Source organism: Pithys albifrons, chromosome Z (genome assembly GCF_047495875.1).
Source record: "Pithys albifrons albifrons isolate INPA30051 chromosome Z, PitAlb_v1, whole genome shotgun sequence".
Lineage (NCBI taxonomy): Eukaryota > Metazoa > Chordata > Aves > Passeriformes > Thamnophilidae > Pithys > Pithys albifrons.
Genome location: NC_092497.1, coordinates 25,119,827 through 25,141,029, shown reverse-complemented (window position 1 = coordinate 25,141,029; position 21,203 = coordinate 25,119,827). Strand labels below are relative to the sequence as shown.

The following is a 21,203-nucleotide window of genomic DNA, read 5'->3' as shown; positions in this document are numbered from 1 at the left end:
ATGTGAGAGTCCATGAAAGTGTGCCAGAAGAAAGGACAAGCTTGTCATAGTCACTTTGAAAGGCAGATGACTTTGAAAAGGCTTAAAAGGCATTTACAATTTACAATTGCATATATGTACTTCTAACTGATGTCTCTTTTTTGAACTGGGATGTGTTAAGCAATTATTTCACCTCAACAAGGAAACTCTGGAAATGTCAAGAGCTCTTCCAACCTATACTGTGACAATGATTACTGAAGAAATAAGGGATTTTGCTACTTCACTGAGGAATGACATTTTTGTGACCTTTCACTGCTTTATGGCAATAATGAGTTTTCTACAAAACTCTGAGTCTTTCTGTTGTTTTACTTAAATAAATACATCTGAGGAATAGCTCTGACCTTAACCTTGGAAGAATGAATAGAATACTGATATTAAGAAGCAGAGGAGCCCTGAGATACTATAATTTCCTAATTAAATGTAGGGTTGTGCTGTACAAAACTCCCCCAGTAAACCTCACCTATCTTAACTCACTTACTTGAATGCTTTGAACGTATAGATCCAGTACTATTCCTTCTAATGTCAGTTTTCTTATAGTACTGTTTGATTCCAAAGGGAAGATTTTTACTAGAGTATTATGTTCAGTCTCTTACCTTTCAAAACACATACTCTTTTTAATTTCAGCAAGAGTAAACACTTGGAAATATTCCTGATCTTTTCTCAAAGAATTCACCTTAGTTTTCACAACAGATTATATCTTTACAAAAAACACATTCCACAACTGAGTTAAATCCAGAATCACTCCGGCCAACAAAAAATCACTGTGCATATCAGCTGGGCAAAGCATTTATCCAGGTTAATACATTCTTACAGAATTATGGAATAAAAAAATGGAAGTTATTCTAAATAAGAGCAAACTTAGTATTACAGCCTACAAGGTCAAACATCACAAAATGAGACACAGCAAAAAGAAATGCTTGACTTTCATTTTTTTACGGAAAAATGAGAAAAAGAATAAAAATCTTCCTTTTTCCAGGAAACAGATTTTAACTACATGGAATAGAATTCATGAATTATTGAAGATATCATGTTGAGATGGCCTTATACGTGAAACACCCAAAACTCCTCTGCATCACTGTAAGGCTGCAGTGTTGAAGATGAAGAGAACTGAGCAGTGACTCTAACATCCTATGCACAATTAAAACTGGCAAGCTTACAGCTCAGATATTTAATTTGAAAAATGTAATCTATCATTTATGTCAAGACCTGCATAAAACCACAAAATGTTAGTGTTGTGATCAAATAGGTATAGAATATAATGAAGCATAAAAAACAGTATAGAGGGATTTCTGAGTGCAGTCATGATACTTGCACTAATCACTTAATCAAGTGACCTAACATTTCTAAATACTGAAAGAGATTACCTACATCCTGAAGGAAACATGGGGCTTAGCATTTATGAGGCTCACCAAACATGCGATCCTTTAGTATTGAGCACTGTGAGGATGGATGGTTCACACTGAGATGCAGATGGGCTAAGAGCCAAGGCAATACAGAACCACAGGCCAAACTTTCTGACAGCAAGGGCTACATCCCAGAAACTAATATAACTGACAGCCAAAAGAAAAATACCACTTATCTCTGATGTGAATGACAGCAGAGCTAGCGGGAACAGCAGCCTCCCATTACAGAGTGGAGCTGAGCTCTGTCTAAAACTGCCAGGTCAGCATGACAAGCACTACATGAAGTGGTTGAGGGCTTCAAGGTCACATGTTGGCAACTCCTGCCCAACATACAGAGGGTCATTAAAATTTATGATTTTTTTAAAATGGAAAGATGACAGAGTCCAGATGGTCAGCAGGCATAAGTGTGATTTTGCAGAAAAATGGTATTTAGGAGAAGCAAAGAATAGGTCCTTGTTTTATTTCATTCTTGACCATTCTCCCATTCCAGCTGTCACTATGTAAGCTCAGTCAGAAACCATACTGGTCACTTCTCTGCATGTTTTTGACTCTGACAGTAGACTTTTAGTCTTAAGCCAGGCACAGACATGGAGTATATTTATCCCATTCAACACCCATCCAGCACACTCATCCATGCATCTTCTTCTGTAACTGAATAAAGCCATTAACAAAGATTTTTTCCACATTTTTCTTTTTGTTTTTCTTTTTTTTTTCCATTCTTGTTAAATAATTCTAAATAAGCTAGTTCTACAACTGGGGAAGAAGCAGTTTTTCTCCTACAAAGTCTCTGGAATCATCTTTCACCTGGGCAAAATAAGTAATAAATGGGGCCTAGAGGAGCCTAGACTGTCTACTCCTTAACGAAGATGAATCATGTTGTGTATGTATGCATATAATATATAGTGCTACAGCCATTATAATGCAATTTTAATGCCTATGAATGACACATCAGTCCCAGAACTGAAAAGGTTTCTCTATTGTAATATATCATATGTTCATTCTGCATATAGCAGACCTTGCCTGTTCTAAGCAATCATTTATTTTGGCAATTAATAGTCTAATATATGAGGTAATGTGTTCTTTCAAATGTTACGGAGAGCAAAGTAAAATTTGATCAATTTTTCTCAAGGCATATAAAAGTTTGGAGAAAAATGTTTCTACAATTTTTCTGTCTTGGATGTCTGCCCTTGAGTAGATACAGCTTCCAAATAAATTGACTACAATTAGTAACCTACAACGTCATTATGTCTTTGAAGTTTTACTTTATGGGTAAGTCTGGAATTTTAAATTAAGGTAGAAGATTTTTAGCTTAAATCAGCCCCACCCAACAACAAATTTACTTGGAATACATCTTCTAATTTAAAGAAATTCCAGTTCTTTTTGAAAAGAAAGTGATGCTACACATGTAGTTTACAAGATTTTGTGAAATTCACTAAATTCATTAATAAATTTAGCAAATCATACTACAATTAATACAGTGTGTACTGACAGTTTCTGATTAACAACTCTGAATTAAAGGCTACATTTTCTTTCAGCATGTCATTTAGTTCTTATTCTCTAAATAAAATTTACTTCCGTGGGATATAAAGTTTCAATACTGCTTCAAGACAGGCCATCTAGCAATGACTGTGTGGTCAGAAATAGGTTTGGTTTAGCAGTTAGGGGAATTGAGACTTAAATCCAGTTTGGTTTTAGTTCAGCTGAATCACCAAAACTTGATGAAATGCCACAAGGCTGTTTAAAAGACAGCAGATCTTTCACAATGGAAGAGCTGATGTCACCTACACAGTTGCCAAACCATCAACAGCTTGGCTTTTTTTTTTTAATTATTTTTAAAGAGAAAGTTACAAAAATGGTGCAAACCAATTTTGTTTCTTTTCCCTTCAAATGCATATAAATAAGATTTTTCTTTTATGCAACTTTTCAGGTACTTTTGTGCTTTCTTAACCTACACATTACAGTGAAAATTATACTCTCAACATAATTTTGTCTTTCTATTTTTAATTCTCTTATTTTACTACTGAATCCTTAAAGCTATCAGAAAACGTGACTCTTTCAGACCCAAACCTGAAGGATAATGGATCTTTCATACCAATTTTACGTAATTGTAAACTCCCTAATAAACTACAAATCTACACTGAGATCAAGCAACTGAGACATACATTCATAATTTTCAAAAATAAACAGCAGTGTGATTAAGAAACAACTTGAAAGACAAAAGTAATGGCTTTTAGAAAGGAGGGAGAGGAGCAAACACCTCTGAGGAGTGTGGGCCCAGCTGCATCTGCAGAGCTCACCAGACTGGTTTAGCATGGCAAGGTTCAATCAGAAGATGTGGTTTCCCACTCCTTTCCCCTGGGGCTCTGGCTCCAGAAGCAGACAGACAGCACTAGGAGGGTTGTCTCTCTTTCTTCCTCCCATCTTGCAACCACACAGCCCTCCTTGCCCCAGCCCTATGTTGCTGCTGGCATCTGTTAGCCCCTTCAATGAGCTGATTCAACCTACATGACAGAAAAAAACTAGGCTAGCAAGTTAGATAGGTCTATGGAGGCATTCAGGGAGTGAATGGATGCAAAATAAGCACTAGGAGCATGTGACTGGGAACAGGGAAGGGAGAAAGTGAAACACAACCTCAGTAGAAACCTGTTGGATCACTTCATCATGCATCATGAAACAGAAACCTCATGGTTTGATTTCAGAGACAAAAGAATAAGTCTCACCTGTCCCCCAAAATTTCTTCTAGTTCCATTCTTCGTGCCAAAATGAGCACTTGGCTTTCCATCATGGGGCGGGGGCGGGTAGGGTTTATTACAATGTGAACTGATATCCTGACCTGGTTCATAGCCTGGCTCTGTGAGTAGTTTTAGTGACCCATAAGAGAGGGGAGGGGTGGTGAGACACTGTGAGAGGCAGCTACTCTAGCTTAAACTTCATAAAACTAATGCCACTGGCTGAGGCTCTCAAGGTTAGAGCTGATCTTAGCTGATGAATGCTGTGGCCAGTCCCTCCACTTGCCACCAACCACACATTGACCCCTTGCTCCCAGTCAGACAGCTACAGGGCAAGTTGATTCATCTGACTGATGGGGTAGAACCTTTCCCCTCCATTTTCCTGGCTACCAAAAATAGTCTGAAGGCTGATCTGGCAGAAGAGTCATCTCGTTGCCATGTGATTTCCACATCTAACAGAAGTGAAGGAAGTAAGCACGGTTGAAAGGAAGAGGATGAGCTGGACATCTTGGCAACAGCTCACAACCAGACTGGATTCACAACAACCAAAGACCGTAACCTATCTCTCTCCTCATCCTCGTTTTGGAGATCCCATCCTAGTTTTTCATTACACAGCTACAATTGTTGTAGGTCTGTACTGCAGACCAGATCAGTTCATTGAGACAAATTGATTATTTTTAACCCCAGCCACTCCACTGGGCTGCCACAGGTCAGAGGGAGGCTGCAAGCAAAGTCTGCAGTCAGGCAGAGGAACACCTTTATTAGCACTAAAGATGATAAATGAGGAATCATAGTGCAAAACACTGCCAATATGTGTCAGACCACAGGAAAGGTTTATATTTCAATGAAGAAAGTCTGCTGTCCTAGTTACAATGGCTGGGACCAGTTTATCACTATGTGGGTGTAACCAAAATTGTGTATTCTACACCCTTTATTTCAATCCCGATGAACTGTTAATAATGGATCATTTGCAGCTGCTGCATCTGACATCACAGGCTACAAGGTGGGTGTTAAAGAATGCTGAGAGGCACAGGAATGTTTCTGTCTTTGCATCAGTGAATCAGCTGTGATAACTCCTCTCTGGGGAGGCATCAGCACCTTCACACCCAGCCTCAGGGGTCATGTCCACTAATGGGCCATTAAGGACTGGCACAATAGGCAATTCAAATGATCTAGACCATCAAGGATTCCAAAAGTATCCCATGACTCACAGAGTTAAATCACCCATTGTGAAACTCCTTGCCCTGGGGGAGGTACTGGGCACTCCCTCCTGAACCTGAGAGTGTATAATCTTCGGGGTTTGGCATTTCTGGTACCACTCATGGGATCCAGAGGAGAACCAGAACCTCAGCAAGACTGTGACTGCCACTCTCAACAAGACTGCGACCATCATCCTCACCAATGGATTTTCCTTTCCTTTTACTTTGCACTCAGGGGGACCACGTGGTGCTGAACACAGGGGCTAATGAATACCACTCTGTGCCCCAGGGTGCTGGGTTATACATCTGGTTATTGTGCATTAAAGACAATTTTTTCTCTGTATCATTGTATTTATTGTAATCTTTTTAGTAAATTGTAACTCTGACTTGAGCTCTTTTGAGCTGGGTTCATTTCTCCCACTGATTTACCTTTAAACCAGCACATCTACCCTTTGAGAGAGCAGACCATTACTTGAAGGTAAGTAAGACCTGACAGCACTTTTTCATAAAATGGAAGTGCAGGCAAAGTAGTTTACAGTGCTCTTATGCTGTTTAGTATTAACAATAGGAACACTGAACCTGCACGGAGTGCAAGTAAAGCCAACTACAATGGCACAATATCTTCTTGCCTGATTATCTAGCAAATGTGAAAGGATTCTTATTATATTTAACAGTATCTTGAGATCTAGCTACCTGTTTGCTGTTCTACAGTACTCCACAAACCCAAAGATTTGGCTAAAACTGTATCTTCCAGTTATTACTTCACTTTCTAATTCAAATTACTATAAACAAGAAAGGATTGGTAGGAATACTTCATCTGAGACATTTAGGTGATGTGATTATTTTAAACCAGACTAGAACATGAGCAAAAAATGCATAAAGAATGTTAAAGGCTATACAGGAGGTCAGAAAGAACCCAGAAAAACCTGCATACATATATTTTAGTTGACTAGGCAAAAGAGTACTCTGATGTCAAAATGGTTAGGACACCAAAATGACAAACAGTCAAGAAAAGAGTCCAGACTGACTCAGTTTATCACTTTGGTGACAAGATTATATAGGTAGTTTAAAATGCTTTTTAAAAAACAAAACATACACAAAGAAAGCCATGATTGCTGAAAATACAGAAGTATATGCCAAGCTTTGTGTCTCCCTCATCTATTCATAATAGAAATAGCAGCATAATTTATCTGGATCTTAATTCTAAACTTATTACTCAGTTTCCATAAATGAAAACTAGACAGTAAGTAGGAATCATCTGACTTACACACATATACAATTGCTCCTAATAACTCAGACTGCTAAATGGAAGTTTTAATCCTTATATGACAAAGCATAATATCACTATGACACACAAAGTAATTTCCAAAAAGTATAGACCTTTCTGAGAAGAGACAGGGAAACCCTATATGGAGCATAAGAACATTTTGTTTTTAATTATTTCAGTTTTGAAAGGTACATAAAAACATTTTAACTTTAGAGGCATGCACAGACCTTCCTCTGTTGATGATGCTTAAAAGCCACAGATTTAGGATAAGAGCTCCACCTATTATAGCTTCTGACCACTTGCCCTACTCCCTGGCCACGTGTCACTCAATGCACACAAAACCTAAAGACACAGTGAAGGATCATCAGAGCCCAGCATCCTGGAAGCAATCTCATGATGATGTATCTTCAAAGAGCTCAGGACCCTGAAAACCTCCTCTGCTTGCCCCACTTCCATTTACACCACAAATTTGCCTACTCAAACACCTGCGCTAAGCTCAATCACAGGCTGTTCCCACAAGGAAAAGATGGTCTTTGAAGTACCCTGAGAACACCACATCAGGGCATAACATCGCACAGTAATGATACTGAGCATACGCATTGAGCATTCTCTGAAGGGAAACTGGAGTAGCTACACCTTAATTCAATCAGTGTGTAGGAATTATCTGCAGGCAGTGCTGCCCCGTCAGCACTAGATAGGCACAATGTTGCTCTTTCTCAAAAAAGCATCACAGAACCAGATGTGCATTGCAAAAGGCCACCTTACCCCTTTCCATCCAGTTATTGCAGCACAATGTGTATTTGTCTTGCTGGCAACAGATCACTGTCTCCATTGCTCTACTTTTCCTCTGCCTGGATTTACTTCTTTATTTAATGAAATACAGAAATGCTATAAAAACACCGGAAAGGACCTGTTCCAATGTTCTGTATGAAAAACATGTCTGCCTGAAAAGTTTGTAGTCCTTAGCAAACTAATAATGTTGAGTCATAAAACAGATGGTGCTTACAGAGCTATAGAATTAGCAAACTTCAGCTCCAATTCATTTTGTGGCATTAAAGATCCAACCCACGTGATTATGGAACAAAAGCAATCAATCACAAGACTTGGAACTTCTCAGCTTCTCACAAACTCGTTTTCCATTTTCAAGGTCATATTATATAGCTGTATCAAGATGCATTAGGATGAGCAGCTCATTTGGAACACTGAAGAGAGGGTTTGGAAGGGGGTTTTGGCAGTGTGCCTCACCGTGTACCTCAGGCACATGGCTGCTCTTCACCATTTCCATGTCTCAAAGTACTTTATTCATTATTCAGGAGTATTTCAGAGCTCTCTGAAATAGGAAGTGCATGTTGGTCATGATTAAGTATTTACAGCATCTGGGGGATGATGTTTCTGTAATTTTAACCTATTTATTAAAAGCAAAAGGCATCCTACCGTATTTGTTTCACCTAGAAGGAAATATCTCATTCATGGAAAACAAGAAGTGTTCAGAAGGATACTCACATGGGAAATCATCCACAAACATGGGGTCTATGTTGTGCAGCAGTTCCACTCTGGGAGAAGGTCTTCCTTCACTAAGAGAGATTTCAAAAGGAAATGTTAATTTCCTTCTACAGCTCATTAAGATTCTGGGGTTTTGTCATCCTAATAGCAAGTGAGCTCATAACTGTAAATTAATTACTATCAACTTTAATCTGAATGCTCATTTCCAGCCTAGTAGCAACAGCTTTAACCCCTGTAAGTTTTCCCTAACTTCACTGGTGTTTATAGGGATCATTCATAAGTTTACAGAGTACAGAACTGGCCCTACCAAAGCAGGACTTTACAACAATCAGCTTTAAGAATCAAATTTCGCAGCATAAGCTGGCATGGCACTTGCTATGCTCTTTGCATACCTGAACTAGTGCTGGAAGCATTTTGGCTGGATGCCTCAAAAAACACCACAGGCATTGCTATCCCACAGAAAAACCCACTATCCATTTGTAATTAAGGTCAGATGGATTATTTAGATACTCTGAATCATCTTTTGGGAAAAAAAGAAAAAAAAGATCATCCTTCTTCTAGCCATTGGCCACATAGGAATGGTGTGGAATAAGCCTCTGAACTTATCAATAAATATTCTCAATTAAGTAAATCCGAGACCTAAAAAAACTGAGTAACATAGAAATTTACGCCTTATAAAGGGCAGCATGGAAGGAAGACGTAACTAGAAAGAACGTTGGTTACATCAAGACACAATAATATTTTATTATTTGACAGTGGACGTAAACACATCCTTTTAGACCTTTCCAAATAATTTAAATAGGGTGTGTTTTTTTCATTAAGAAGCTTCACTTAAATCACAAAAATTCAACCAGGGCCCCCAAGCTGCTAGATATTAAGAATAAAAAAAATTCAGGTAATATAAACTTGAGCAGAGACCTAAAAATTACAGTTACTTTAATATATAAAATATGTGATTAAACAATATTTACATGTAATTTAAAACTTCCAGTAACAAATTATTAGGATTACTATTGTTATATTGTATTTCTAAAACCATTTCTGGGTGCTACACACTTTGAATAAGTACAAAACTAAGGAGATCTGGATAAAAGATTAAATGTGTTCAGATAATACACTATTGCAATTAATACAGAAAAAGCACAATAGTTAAGCTACAGTGTTAGTAATTCAATGTACTGAAACTGCCACAAAAACATTCTTCCCAAAATGTTAGTGAAAGGTTAATTCTACCACCCCACACATCCCTAATATCTATAGTAGTCACACTCTTTAAAAAGGAATGCCTGGCCTTATTTAAGCAAATTTTATCTTAGGTTTAATAAAGTCTTTATCTATGTGCTTCATTGACAGCTGTGGTGAAGTGTGCTTTTCACCATCTGTTCATAGGTAACAGTAACATGAACCAGTTAGCACAGATGTGGGGTGATAGCCCCGATAAGCTCTTGAAGAGTTGAGGGAAACGCCTCAGCCCCCTGGAGGGGTCCTCCCAGAACCACTGTCAGAGGACAGAGAAAGCCCAGTGGCTTTCCAAAAGTGCTAAAGCTAAAGATTAACAAAGGATGGAGTATTGTGGAGATGACATGGCCACTCTTTGCCACATCTTCTGGGAACAAAGAGAGCCAACCCTCAGGCCTATGTCATCTGTCTATCACTCCAAAACCAATTATTGAATAGAGTCAGTCAAACCACCTAAGAAAAAAAAAGTATGAAAGAAATTAGGCATGAGCAAAAACTGGGGAGAAATACCATTGTCTGTGCAGAGGTTGCTGAAAGCAGCTGCCCTGTCTCCTCCCACCTCTTCAGACAATTTAGGGGTGAGAAAACCATATACTCTCTATACTTTATGTTCTATATCTTATACTTTACTATCTTACAACTCCTATTACTTTATACTTTCTTGTATCTTGTATTATGCCTGTCATGTTATACCTTATAAAGTACCTTATACCCTTATAATATTGCTTTCACTTTTACCTCACAGCTACTTTGATGCTAATTTCACTGGACTTGTAATTATAACTTGCCTTACACCTCAGAACTTACTAGGTATATATCTCACCTTATACTGGTTGTTGTGTTCCTTTAAGGTATGTAGTTCTTTTTCAACATGTGTGTTGATGGGACACAGCAATATTCTTTGCTTTTGCTTTGTGTTACAGAGAAGGTGTGCAGGTCATTGTGTTGCTCTGTGTTCTATATTTGTGTTTTAGGTTGTTGTGTTTCTGGTTAGTAGTTTTCTGTTAGCTAAGTCTGTTGTGAGGGGATACACTGCTGTATTGAAAGTTAAGTTTGGTGTGCTTGTCTCTGTAGAATGTGTTTTGTGCTGGTTTCTCTTGGGGTTTTTTGTCATCAATTAAATACAATCCTGCAGCTAAATGTTACAACCAGCAATGCAAATCACACAGTAACTGTCACATACTTGTATTAATAAATGTTATTTCGGGAGCTGCTATAGAGAAAATTCTTTCTTGCTATTAAGTGTACTCTCATAGCAGCACATCAAAGCTCCTTACAGCCTGTGTTCTGCCCACTGTCAGGCAGGCAGTGCTGGGTTCATAAGACTTTGATTGTTCGCGGATGCTTATAGCTAATAACTTCATATTAATACAGGTAGGACAAGAAATCTTTGCATTTCTGCCCCTCATTTTCACATGACACACAAATTAAACTAGGATGTGAATTCATAGCAGGTGATTGACTCTGCGGTAACTGCCTGGGAAGATATTCTTATTCCACAGTTACTGAGCTGTATCTACATTTCTCAGTATAATATAAAGAAAGAAACCACAAGAGTGACTAAAGTAATTCAATATCTTCCACAAGCGTCAAATACAGAAGAATGAAGTAACTTATTCCTATTTACTTCTCATCTTTATACATTCAATATTCATACTGTACCATTCAGTACTCATACAGTGCTGCGTGGCAGCAGGTTGAGGGGATTCTGTCCTTCTACTCTGTTTTGGTGAGACCCACCTGGAGCACTGCATCCAGCTCTGGGGTTTTCACCACAGGAAGGACATGGACCTGTTGGAGAGGGTGCAGAGGAGAGTATAAAAATGATCAGAGGGCTGGAATACCTCTCCTATAAGGAAAGGCTGAAGATAGTCGGAGTTCTTCAGCCTGGACAAGAGAAGGCTTCAGAGAGACCTGACTGCAGCCTTTCAGTACATAAGGAGGGCCTACAAGAAAAAGGGGGACAGGCATTTTGTCAGGACCTGTTGTGATAGGACAAGGGGTAATGGCTTTACACTGAAAAAGAGTCAATTTAGATTGGATATAAAGAAGAAATTTTTTACTGTGATGGTGGTGAAACACTGGTACACATTGCCCAGAGAGGTCGTAGATGATCCATCCCTGGAAACATTCAAGGTCAGATGAAAAGGGATCTGAGAAACCTAATCGAAGATGTCCCTGTGTCCGTGTCTGGGGGGTTGGACTAGATGACCTTTAAAGGCCCCTTTCAACCCAACATATTCTATGATTTCATATGAGTCTATGATAATATCACATATATTCAAAGTGTTCAAGCAGACTTGTATTACTATCATATCATTAAAGGTAATTTCCTTTATAACTTTTAATGTGGACCGTGGGTATTATACACTAAACATGGTTATTAATGTTTTTGTACACTTAGTAGAATACAAATGTTTTTCATGCTGCAGTTGTCATTTTTATTGAATCCATTTTTGTTCTGAGACAGAATAATGGTATTAGTAACTTGGAAATGTTATTTATGTATAACCATGAGATATACTCCCTGAAGCTTATGTCATTACTGCATTAAGCTCTGCAGTGTTACCAGCTGGAACTGAACTGCTGATATGCACAACATGGATGTTTATAACCAGAACATATTATTCACAAAACAACAGCCAGAGAAAAGAATTTGGTATGTTGAAGAAAGAACCTGTCTGACAGCAAAAGACATCAGGAAGACAGAAAAAACATCCTGGGGACAAGAAGTGGAGATTTACATCTGTAACAGAAGTCCCTTTCTCTGTGCCTAAATTCTGTTCTCCTTCCCATTTACGGAACTCTGCACAGACACAGACTCAACTACAGATTCACCTTGGCAGACATTCTGCAAGGACATTTTGCATTAGGAATATAGTCTAGCCAAGTGTGCTACAATAAGAAAAAAATAAAATTCTCTAGGAAAACTTGACCTTCTGTTTTAGTAACTGCCAGTGCAACCATACCTTACAATGCCCTAATTTTAGAGTATTTATTTTTAGACTTCAATATTTTAGTACCTCATCCCTCTCCCTAAAATAAGGAACTTTTTCTTTTGTCTGGTTATTATTCTACCATATCTCATGGCAGAATGATTAATATAGGTCTTAATTAATTAAGCAGTTAAAAGCTACTGTTTTCCACAACAGCCCTCTCCGTAAGAGCAGCTTTATGAAAGCATAGGGCCTAATTTCAGCACTGGTATGAGAATCAGCTAGTTTATGCTGAGAATGCTGTTCTATCTTCTCACTTGCAAAGTTTTTAAAACTTACAGAATGATCTATTATTTCTTAGTGAACGTGAACAAACATCTCTATGCAATCTTTCACTTTCGTTGTTGTTGAACACGTCCTTGGGAAGGAATCCAAGGTTTTTCAGGGCAAATATGTTTATCTTGCACAAAAACATCCTCGGTGTTACCCAGAAAAATCCAAGCCTTTATGACCATGTCATATCTCTCTAGTTCATATCTGTAATGCTTTACTAAAATAATTATATTTCAGATATGTTAGAAATAAACATTACCCTCAGCTTTAGACTGCTCTTTCTTCAGCATTAATTTATATGACAAAAATGAATTTTTATCTTTTTTTTTTATTCCAACAGGTGTTTAATTCCTAAAATCAATGTAGCCTTTTGGTACACAAGAATTAAAGCTGGTCTTGCTTCATTCACTTCACCCAATCAATTCTGATATTTTCAATACTACAAAAACAAAAAACTGAAACTTGCCCTGCAAAATATGTCAGTAAAATTTGCAAGTCTATGCTTGCTAATAAGCTTTGATGAAATAAGTCATTTCTGCAGTATTTTATCTCGAATCTGTCATATTCTATCACACTGCTTTATGTACTCTGCCATTTATTTTTCCATTTTTATGTTAATACAAAATAAAACACTTCTTCTGAGCATAGACACACTAGATATTCAGTACTGAAAATCAAGATATATTTTCAACATATATTAATTATCAACCAATGCAAATTTTTACATAAGGAAAACTATTTTGCCTAGTATCTCGATTTCAATAGAGTAACAGGCAACTGGAGAACAGATGTGTCTTAGAAATGCAAGTGGCTTTTCAGATACTTGCTTGAAAATACAGTTAAGATTCCTTGAGTAGTTGAATTTTAGTATTGTTCTTGGTATTCTCAATTACTACTTTTGTAAAATATATTAGTGATATTAGCACTGTATTTTCAGAAATAATTTGTAAAATGTACATGGTTCTAGAGGTGTCAGCTATATTGCAGTGTTATCCATGATAATCTAAGGCATTAAAAAAGGGCAACCTACTATGATTTATGTAAAAGGTTTATACCTGAGATTGGAAGGATCTGATAGCTATCCAAAAATAGGCTGACACAGTGATACTATCCTAAGTTATTTTCAAAAATAATATCGAGACATTGGAGGGAAAGCTAAATTTCATTTCAAAGGTACTTGGAGGAAAATCAAAATTAAGAAATACTGCTTTAAAGATATGGTGCAATAAAGTTTTGCAGACAAAAGTAGTCCAAGATTGGTATGGATGGAGAAAGACTGGGGTCTTGTGCAGAGACAACAGCATGAACACACAGCAGGGAAAGGGCACTTCTAATAGCCCACGTTAATGACAATCCAGACTAGCACGTCAGCAAGACTCCAACATCTGGGCCAGTTCCACAGGGACATCTGGAGACAAAAAAGTATTGGCCTCTGTGAGGGACTCACAGAGGTAGAGTAGGACACAGAGGCAGTATCAAAAGGATACAAACAGGCATAACCAGAACATGTGCATGGTTCCCAGCCTAAGAAAAACACAGAAAAAGCCTGAAGGATTTCATAGCTGGCACTCCCTGACTTTTGCACCACAGCAACAGATGCTTGGCCCAACATCTGTTCACAAACATCATGGTGTTGGGATGCCAGGGGGGTGGCTTGAAATGCCCTGGCCCAGAGCCAGGCTGCTGGGCAGCCTTCCTATACACACACACCTCTAGGTGAGTAAGACTGTCAGGTTGTCCGAGTGCAAGCAAAACTTGCCTTATTTCAGTTTCTATTTTAAACAAAATCACTTTCCTCTTCTTTTAGGTCTCATTGATACAGTGTTGAAGCAGTATTTTCTACACTCATAGGTCCACAGATTGATTTGGAAAGAGCAGACAAGTTTTTGAGTTCAAATCTCTGTCAAAGAGCTTTTAAGTAGCATGCAAATTTTTACTGAGGCATTCAAACAGTGAGAACACAAACATTGTGTTTCCTCAGTTTCATGCACTGTATGAAAAAGTCAGAGTATAACCATTAAATTTCTTCAAGTCAAAATTAAATAAAGGAGGCATGAAAAAAACAGTTGGGTACATATATGAATCTCAGCACTTCTTTTAGTTACAAGAACTTAATACTAAACAATGTCATGCGATTGTGATTCCTAATTTGGATTACCACTCATTTAAAGACATGATAGAAAGATAATTTTGGTCTAGGATTTCAGAGTCTATACTTAGTATTTAAAAATTTATGTTTAATTTCTCTGTTTTGTATATATTATAATATTTCTATGTTAAATTTATACATATTTATTTTCAGTATTATAGTATTTTATGAATTGTTACATAATATTATTTTACTTCATATTGTTACATAAATAGCATATTAAGAACACATCTTTTAAATACTGATCATTAACACAGATATCAATGCAACAGATTCAATATTTTTGTGACTTCTGAGAACATCTGCATATCTCATATATTATTTTGAATATCTAAATCAAGGTTCCAAATTTATGATCTTTTTCTTTTGATTACACACATAGGAAACAGTAAGCTAAAGATTAAAGTGCCCCCTTATAAAAAAAATCACAAGAAGCATATTCAGCTATTTATATTAGACTGGATTGAAAACACCCTAGAGATGTAACATGGTAACTGGCTATCAATTTCCCTTTTTTCAAATGACTTAGGATCTTAACATATTATAATTTCACTCATTATGATCCATCTGGTCCAAAAAAAGCAACATATTTGAACTTTTGAACATATTTGAACTCAGATGTCACCTAAAGGGCACTATGCCTTCCCTGTTTGCTATCCAATATTCAAGTGACCTTTTGAGTTACGACCATGAAATTTAACACACTCATTTATCCTGATTACATGGGAAAACTATGTGAAATTTGACATTTTGGCTGCAAGGTCAGCTGAAGAGCAGATTAACAATTAAAAAACCTGCCTTTTCACCCATCCAGGCAGAGACCCTCTGGCTGACAGGACTAAAACCACCGGGGGTCACCTGCTCCCTATAGCGCAGTGCCAGTAAACATTGTGCTCATTCCCTTTACGAAGACAGAAGACATGAATGTCAGTAGGGTGCTGGCACAGATGTACCTATCATTCCCAAAATGTAACTCTTCTGCTGAAGCATCTTGATCTGAGAAGATTGCCCATTGCAAAGAACATGTGGTTGAAGGAGACAGGAATTCTGCTGGTAGCTGGAAGGAAAGCCTATGGTTTAGGTGTACCCTGGATCTTGCTGATGCTAGGTTTTCCCACAGGAGCACTGACAAGTAAAACATTTTTCTTTTCCTGGCTCAACGGGAGTCTCCATTCCTTCCTGGAAGTTGATGGTCCCTGGCCTCAATTATACATATCGTTATCTTCTTCCACTTGGAAGAGAGCCATACAGTACACCTGGGCACAAGGCCATGAGCTCCCTGCAAGCTCCAGCTAGTACAGAAAATCACCCCTTAACCCTGGAGAAAGAGGCAGCACTAAGAATGAAACCAAATTTACCAGCTTCCAAACAGGTAATTCTACCAGAGGAATAAACACAGTAATTCTAACTAGCTCAAGATATGAACTCAGGATACGGGATTTAGTTTTGGGGAGGGAGAGGTTGGGATTGATTCTTTCTTTTTCTTATTATACTTCAAGGTCTATATGGAGCTAACCATAGATGGGTAGGTGGGTTCAAATCTGCCAGCTCTCAATTTATCATCTCAATCCCTAACCTTAACAGCATTCCTGCTCATGCTTGTTTAGGGATCGCAATTCACTCTTGTAATTCACAGTCTAGGATATGAAGACACAAAAATCAGTGTTATCCTAATGCATCACGTAGAAAAGTGCACCAAAATCAGCAATTACTACATAAATACATTTGTTACAGCTACATTTCCACTGCAGCCTAGGGTGGGAACCCTGAGAAGGAGACAAAGCATTATAACACACATAATAGAATATAGTCTCCCTGCTACAAAAACAGGCCAAAGACTACCAAAAGAAAAAGAACACTACTCCTCAAATGGCACGTAGCAAACAGAATGGTAGTTCTCTTATTCTGCTTTAGCAGTATTAAACTTTCCATCCTAAATGATTCTTAAGCAAATTAAAACTATATCCAAAGACCTACTAAAATATAACTTCTAAGAAAATAGACAATAGGATTTAGCCTTATCAATGAGTACATTACATGCAGCACAGAAGAGGAAGAAATAAAGGAATTTTAATCAATGAAATTTTTGCAAAACAAGGGTTGATCACAGAACTTTAAAATTTGGCAGAAACTCATGTTTTAAGGACTTTATAAAAGAAAGAAAATAAAAGAAAGGCTTTAAAAGATAAAGGGCTGACTGAATATGTCTTGACTGAAGATATCACAATGAGCAACACCAGTTTCTTTCGACAGTTTGTTCCAGGGGCAAAAAGTCATTGTTACCAGTTCATGTCTAATTCATTTATTATTTTACATTCTATTCTACTTACTCTGCTGAGTCCAGTGCTTCAGTAATAAGTACATACGCACATGTGCCCAAAGGTCCCAGTATCCAGCATTTGTGATACCATTTTTTACTAATTTTTTCCAAAGGAAAAATGCATGGAATTTAACTAATCTTTCTTTTAATGCTCAGAAGACTACATTATCTGAACTAAAAGAGTTTGGGATATCCCAGTTAATCTCACCAGCATGAGAGGTGCACAGAGAGACAGACAGAGCCCAGTAAAAGTAGTTGGATCACAGTGTCAACCCAGCTGGAGCTCTTTTCTCCAGTCATCTAAACATGTCCGCACTGTGCTTCTGAGCATTCCAGCTTGCTAAAATCAGTATCATGACCTCTCAGGAACCAGGTCAGTTCACTTTTGTACTAAATCTCAAAGACTTTTTGAGACACTGGACAGCATGATACAGGCTTAGGCAAATGGTTACATTGTGAGCCAGCCTGACTGTTCAGTGAGTTTAATCTCTGTGTAGATTCCCCACAGGTTCAATTTCAGATGCATGCTCAGACTCCCAGCTGGACTCTGCAGACAAGGGACTGGTCCATAAAATTTACTTATATTCCATGCTGTGCAAAATCAGTCAGCATACTTGGGAATCACAGAGCATTCTTGAACAGATTACCATACTTGTGTGCTGTTGCGTTCATACTGAATAATTCAAAAAACCAAGTTAAAGCTGTATGGAGGCTTTGCATTTGTGACCAGGATTAATTTACAACATTGAAAATTCTCTCATGGACAGGACAGTTAACTGCACTTATATCTTCCCTTTATTTACAGAAAGGAACACATAATATTTTCATCCTAGTTCCAGTTCTGTTTTCTGGGCTGATTAAATTCTTACACCAGAATGCTGACTTAGTGGTTAGACAAGCAAGTTACCTGATAGCTTTCCAAACATCAAAGCCATCCAAAGGCTTAGTGCCATTGGTGTGTCCTCCAGCAAGGTGCACCAGTGTCGGCAGCCAGTCAGAGATATGGATGAGTTCATGACTTTCTACACCCTTTTGTTTCAGCAAAGGACTTGCAACAAAGCCTACACCTCTCACTCCTCCTTCCCAGAGGGTCCATTTTCTCCCTCTCAGTGGCCAGTTATTTCCACCTGCCAAAGTCTGTCCACCATTATCTGAAAAACAAGTAAATAACATGAAATCTTGCCAAGAAAGAAACAGAACAATCCTCCCCACGACACTTATTCATCCACTTGAAAGAGTATTTTCACCATACAGGTGTGTCATGCAAGTACTCACATTGTGCTGTTAAGTCTTCTCAGAACTTGTCACGTTCAGAGCACTTACAAACTACTCAAATGAAAATTTATTGGTAGGCAGAAATAATACCACACTACAAGACAATGCTTTTTGTTAAGAGCAACTTCTGACCATGATTCAAAATACCTGCAGGAATCCAAAGATGCTAGGACCAAAGATTTAAAACTAATTTAAAGACCACAAGAAGATTTTCTATCAATGCCATTCTTAGTATGCAGAATAAACTGGTTTCCAAAGAGGTACAGCATGCTTAAAATGGAAACCTGTTATTCCAGTCTCAGGACTATACTTGTACTCCTAGTTTAGAAGCAATTCTTTTCCTAGAGTTTTAGGCAGCACATTGATTTGTAATGCCAGACAAAACAGAGTTTCCCAGAAAGAGGGACACAGCCCTAACAAAATGAGTTGAAACTAGTTTAAAAAAATAGTGAAGTGACTCTGAAATAATAGTGAATTTACTGTTTGGTGAGAATAACATGTGGTTACAGAAAAAGTTGCATAGTGACTACAGTAAATAAGAAAAATTGATATGAATTAGAGATAGCTCATGGAAAACTTTTTTTAACTCTCCCTAACCAAGATTTCACACTTAGAAAAAAATCCAGATTCTTGAAATTAACAGAATTAGGGACTCTTTGAAGTTACTTTCAGTACTGCTGATAGTTGTTAAAACCTACTGCAATGTTCTTAGTAAAGTAATTGCTGGCAAGTCTTTTAAGCATAATTTCCCTGTACTTTAATGAGGTTAAATTTCAAATAGCAAATGTTGACCTGACATTCACTGTAATTTGACATGTTCATATTGTAGTTTCTGATTGAAAACTAAGAATTTGAGCAAAGAAAAATGAAGTACATATCTAAGACCTTACAGAGTAACTTTACTGTAACCACAACAAAATTATCTCCCTTCTAGTTCATTAGTTAGGATTAATGAAAACCCCCACTGAACATCCTTTTAGTGCACACATTTTTGTCCTACTAAGGAATAAACTATGCTTGTCTCTGTGAAAGACTTTGAAAGGTGGAAGCTTAAGCTAAATTAAGCACTTGGTAAAAAAAGGTTGATTTGAAAAGTGTAAAGTGTTCTGTGGCACAACTAGCTTCCAATAGGGTTGTCCATGTGTCCTGTACTCTTGGGTTAAAAGTAAATGAATTAAGAGATCTACCAATATTTCTCACACAACACTGAGCTCTGAGAACAGAGGCCTTAAAGTAGCTGCCTATTAAAACAACAAAGAAAAACCCCAAAACGAAAGAGGTGCAACAATTCCTTCTACTTGTAATATAAACAGGAATTCCTGTCAGGGATACTCATGGGACAGAGCTTTCAGTAGATTTTAACCTTTGGTGGCCTTAGAATGAAAGGCAACTTATCTACATGGTATTAGAGCACAGTTTGGATTTACAGTGGGATCAGAACTTAAGTATTTTAAACACCTTATTTGTATCACACACTACTTACTGTCTGTATCAGTTTAATACCAGCACAGGAGGGATTTTTATTCCTGATCATCAGCAACAAAGTAGAGAGGAAGTTATAGAAGCAGGCAGTCTTTTTGAAGAATAGAGAGGGAGCAGTGTGGATTTCTCAGGTTACAGTCCAATCTTTATTATACTTACTTTTTCCTTTTCTCTGTAGAGTTAAAGACAATCACTTTCTGCCAGTTTCATTACATAAATTCCCTGAGATAAGGATTCTATCTAAAATATATCCTGAAAAAGCTTTTGTGTCACATCAGCATTCAGACATAGTATACCAAGCTTGAAAAAAAGGGGGAGAAAAGATTTTTGTTCTGATAGCGGTTCTGATATGTAATTGAAATATCTAACATAGAAATCAAGGTTCATTCCACTCATGTTGATGTCTTCCTCAGGAATACATGTTCAAGTGGCCCTTCCTGCCTAATTTCTTGACTGAGTATCAAGGAAGTGTTGCAGGAGGGAGAAGGATGGTTTCTGTTTTGATTACTGAAGTTTGTTTCCTTTATAGGTAGGCAGAACAGAACTGATGTGGCACCTTCCACAGCGTCTGAAATAGGCCTCAAGGATCAACCATTTTTTAGAGGAATTACATAGTAATGAAAGAACCATGTCTTAATTGATAAAAAATTAAACTAGCCACTAAATAATAAAGGTAGGGAGGGAATAAAACAAGAAGCCACTGATTTCATGGGGTACAGTTGTGGCAGAAAGGCGGGCATGAGTAACTACTACAGGACTGTAACTGGTGTTCTTGTCCATCTTACCTACAAGAGTACGTGTAGACAGCAAGAATAAAAATGGGTACCAGCTGTGTGTGTATGTGTTCAGATACTTTTCCTCTCAGGCAGAGCTGTGGATGTTGATAATTGATATTAAAAAGCTGCATGAGTTCAGAATGCCACTGGAGAAGTTAAAGATGAAAAAGTAAATCATAGTTCTTACATGAAATACATCAGCTCAGTTTCAGGAATTTCTTTAGCTTTGGAAGATTTGGAAATTTTCACAAAACTTTTGGTGAAAGGCACAAATTATTAGTCCCAGCGCTTGTTCCTAGATATGCACTACCAGGCATTGCCATAGTGAGGAGGTGCTTGGATAGACAGATCTTTCATTTGTAGCAGCACAGCCATTCGTTCATGTTCTCCCAAACAAGTTATTCCTTACTAACTCCTTATGCTATTTGATCAAGTATCTCAAATATGGAACAAACACCAAAGTCCATATGGAAACTCCCATTAGTTTAAAACACACACTTAAAATGCACTTAGGTATGAAACAGATGGGATCATTGTTTTTTCATGTTCTACA

General features: G+C 37.7%; 1 protein-coding gene across 3 annotated transcripts in view; it reads right to left on the bottom strand.

Moving 5' to 3' along the window:
• Positions 1-21,203, bottom strand: part of ARSB (arylsulfatase B) — an 81,820-nt gene that overhangs the window by 26,270 nt on the left and 34,347 nt on the right. For all 3 annotated transcript variants that reach the window (XR_011699959.1, XM_071580916.1, XM_071580917.1), the window contains exons 5-6: positions 18,025-18,268; positions 8,141-8,211 (exon numbers count right to left, since the gene is read on the bottom strand). Coding sequence is in view for 2 of the 3 variants with exons in the window: in XM_071580916.1 (XP_071437017.1) it covers positions 8,141-8,211; positions 18,025-18,268 (315 nt within the window). In the remaining variant the exon portion in view is untranslated. The remainder of the gene's footprint in view (positions 1-8,140; positions 8,212-18,024; positions 18,269-21,203) is intronic.